Here is a 2,219-nt window from a genome sequence, read left to right as displayed (position 1 = left end):
AAGATGTAGAGTCTACTGTGGAAGCAAATTTAGACGATGTAGCAGGTAGCCACCCGCTACCAAATGTGGTACTTGGAGCAGTACTGGAGCTGCTGTTCACTCCAGAAGAGGGGGTAGAAGAACTGAGTGCAGAGCTCCCAGAAGAGAAAGCTGTATTTCCTACAAAATTGAACACCAAACTGGAAGATGATGAGCCAGGTTGAACAGGTGCACTCTGTGTGGAAGCCGCAACTCCTGTCCCAGCAGGGACAGGTGGGTACCAGAACCAGTTCCACTGCCACCACTAAACAGAGAAGAACCAGGAGCCTGATCGGTAACGGTAGGCATGGAAGCAGCAGCAGAAAACCCAAAACTGTTACTTGATGCGCTTGCACTTGTTGCAAATGTGCCAGAAAACAAGGAACTGCTTACAGTACCAAAGGACCCACCTTGCTTGTTCCTATCATTTAAGAATTCCAAGGAAGAACTTCCAGATGTTAACGCAGTTGAGGCAGTTGAGGGTTCACATTTGAACAACAATTTAGGTGATGCCTGGACACAAAGACCGGATCCACTACCAGAACTGAAACTAGGGCCCGACTGATTGGTGGCAGTAGGGAAGGACGCAGCAGCAGAAACACCCACAAAACTATTTTCTGTGCCTGCACTGGTAGTAGATGTGCCAGGCAAAACTGTGCGGCTTAGATTAGCAAAACCGCCATCTTGCTTGTTCTTGTCTCCTAACAATTCCAAGGGAGAATTTTCAGGTACCTGTGTCACCGTAGTTGCACTAGAGACTGAAAACTTAGAACAGGGTTCGGCTGAAAAGGATGGTGCTGAAACTGAGCTAAAAAGATTGCTGGTGGTAACAGCACTAGTAGCAGCAATGTTGTTACCACTGTTAGTGTTGGCAGTGGGGGCCATGCTGCTGACAGAACTTTGACTTGCTAAATTGTTGGAAACTTGAGAAGTGGTGGAAAATATGCTAGTAGGTGCTGCTGCTGCTGCTGATGATGACACAAGAATTTCTGGTACCCTAAAAGGGACTTCAGCATCTGAATTATTCTTATCAGCTTTATCTGTATGCACTGGTTTTGGTACGGTACCTGTTGCACCAGGCGCAACTGTATATACACTGCAGATAAAAGGAACATACAAGTACAATTAGAAATTTGCAAGGCGTGTAAGTACAAATTCACATTTCATTTGCTGACAAAGTACGTACCCATCAGACGTTCTGCTATCAGACTTCTCATTTAATGCAAAAGATGAAGGAGGTTTGACTTCAGTTGAAGCTATAGGCTTCTCCAGATTAGCAGCTGCAATCTTATCTACCTGTACTCTCCCATCAGCAAATGAACCAGGCACGTGGCCATTAATGGAACAATCATCGTCATCCAGCTCCAGATACTACAGACCATATTCAAACGAATCAACTCATTTAATTAAGTGTTATAAGATACCTATAAAAAACAATATTAAAGATAATTGCTTTTCTAATACCAAAAATTCACTGAAGTTTTAATTCATAGTAAAACTACGGCGAAAAAATTTAAACTTTGAGACACTGCACCAAAGATTATCACTAAACAACAAAAGATGAAAAAGCACAACCATACCTCATGAGCACTCATCTCGAACGGCCGTTTCTTTTCAGGAGGATGAACAACAGTGTTTGATGCAGCAGAAACTGCAGGTTTAACCTTTACCATTACATCTTTCCTTTCTGTTGTGGATTCAACTTCATTGGTTACTGTACTTGAATTGTCACAGGGGGCAAGAACCCTTGATGGACAATTTTCTTTAACATTGTCATGCTTTTGAGAAGAAGCATCTAGTATGAGTTGATTAGATGAAACATCCAAGTTATTACCATTTTTATAACAGGGATTTTCCAGGAATTTCGACGAATCCACATCCTCCAGGCTTTTCAGAGCCTGACCACGTAGCATGGAGGGCGACAACTTAGTTGGTGATCTATCGCTCATAGGAAGTAACTTGGGCTCAGATGATTTCTCCTTTGGAGAGTTGATCTTATCGAGATGCTCAAAGATTTTGGAAGCCGCTTTGCTGGATTGCGACGGAACAGTTGAAAAACATGTTCTAGGAACTGCATTGTCTCCATTTTCTGATGATGATTTTGCTAGAGTATGCTTGGGTTCACCCAACAGAAGTGGCCTCTTTGTGGAAGATGATGGGTTTTGAAAAGCCTCCGTACTCATTGGTGAGCTTAAGCCTCT

At 43.0% G+C, this 2,219-nt stretch overlaps 1 protein-coding gene across 1 annotated transcript; it reads right to left on the bottom strand.

The window, feature by feature from the left end:
• Positions 1–159: 159 nt before the first annotated feature.
• Positions 160–2,219, bottom strand: LOC101313072. Its single transcript, XM_004308515.1, has 3 exons — positions 1,599–2,219; positions 1,205–1,389; positions 160–1,114 (listed from the first exon to the last, which is right to left on the bottom strand). Exons 1-3 carry the CDS (start codon positions 2,199–2,201, stop codon positions 160–162), a joined length of 1,743 nt encoding a protein of 580 aa, XP_004308563.1. The 5' UTR covers positions 2,202–2,219.

This window comes from Fragaria vesca, linkage group LG7 (genome assembly GCF_000184155.1).
Source record: "Fragaria vesca subsp. vesca linkage group LG7, FraVesHawaii_1.0, whole genome shotgun sequence".
In the NCBI taxonomy this organism is placed as follows: Eukaryota; Viridiplantae; Streptophyta; class Magnoliopsida; order Rosales; family Rosaceae; genus Fragaria; species Fragaria vesca.
Note: the sequence above shows the minus strand (reverse complement) of the source record. Positions and strands in the feature narration are given on the sequence as shown.

Coding starts and splice junctions, on each gene's coding strand:
- LOC101313072 (XM_004308515.1), bottom strand. CDS start 2,201: ATGAGTACGGAGGCTTTTCAAAACCCATCATCTTCCACAAAGAGGCCA. Junction 1,390..1,598: donor TCGAGATGAGTGCTCATGAG/GTATGGTTGTGC, acceptor TATGGTCTGTAG/TATCTGGAGCTGGATGACGA. Junction 1,115..1,204: donor GATAGCAGAACGTCTGATGG/GTACGTACTTTG, acceptor TTTTATCTGCAG/TGTATATACAGTTGCGCCTG.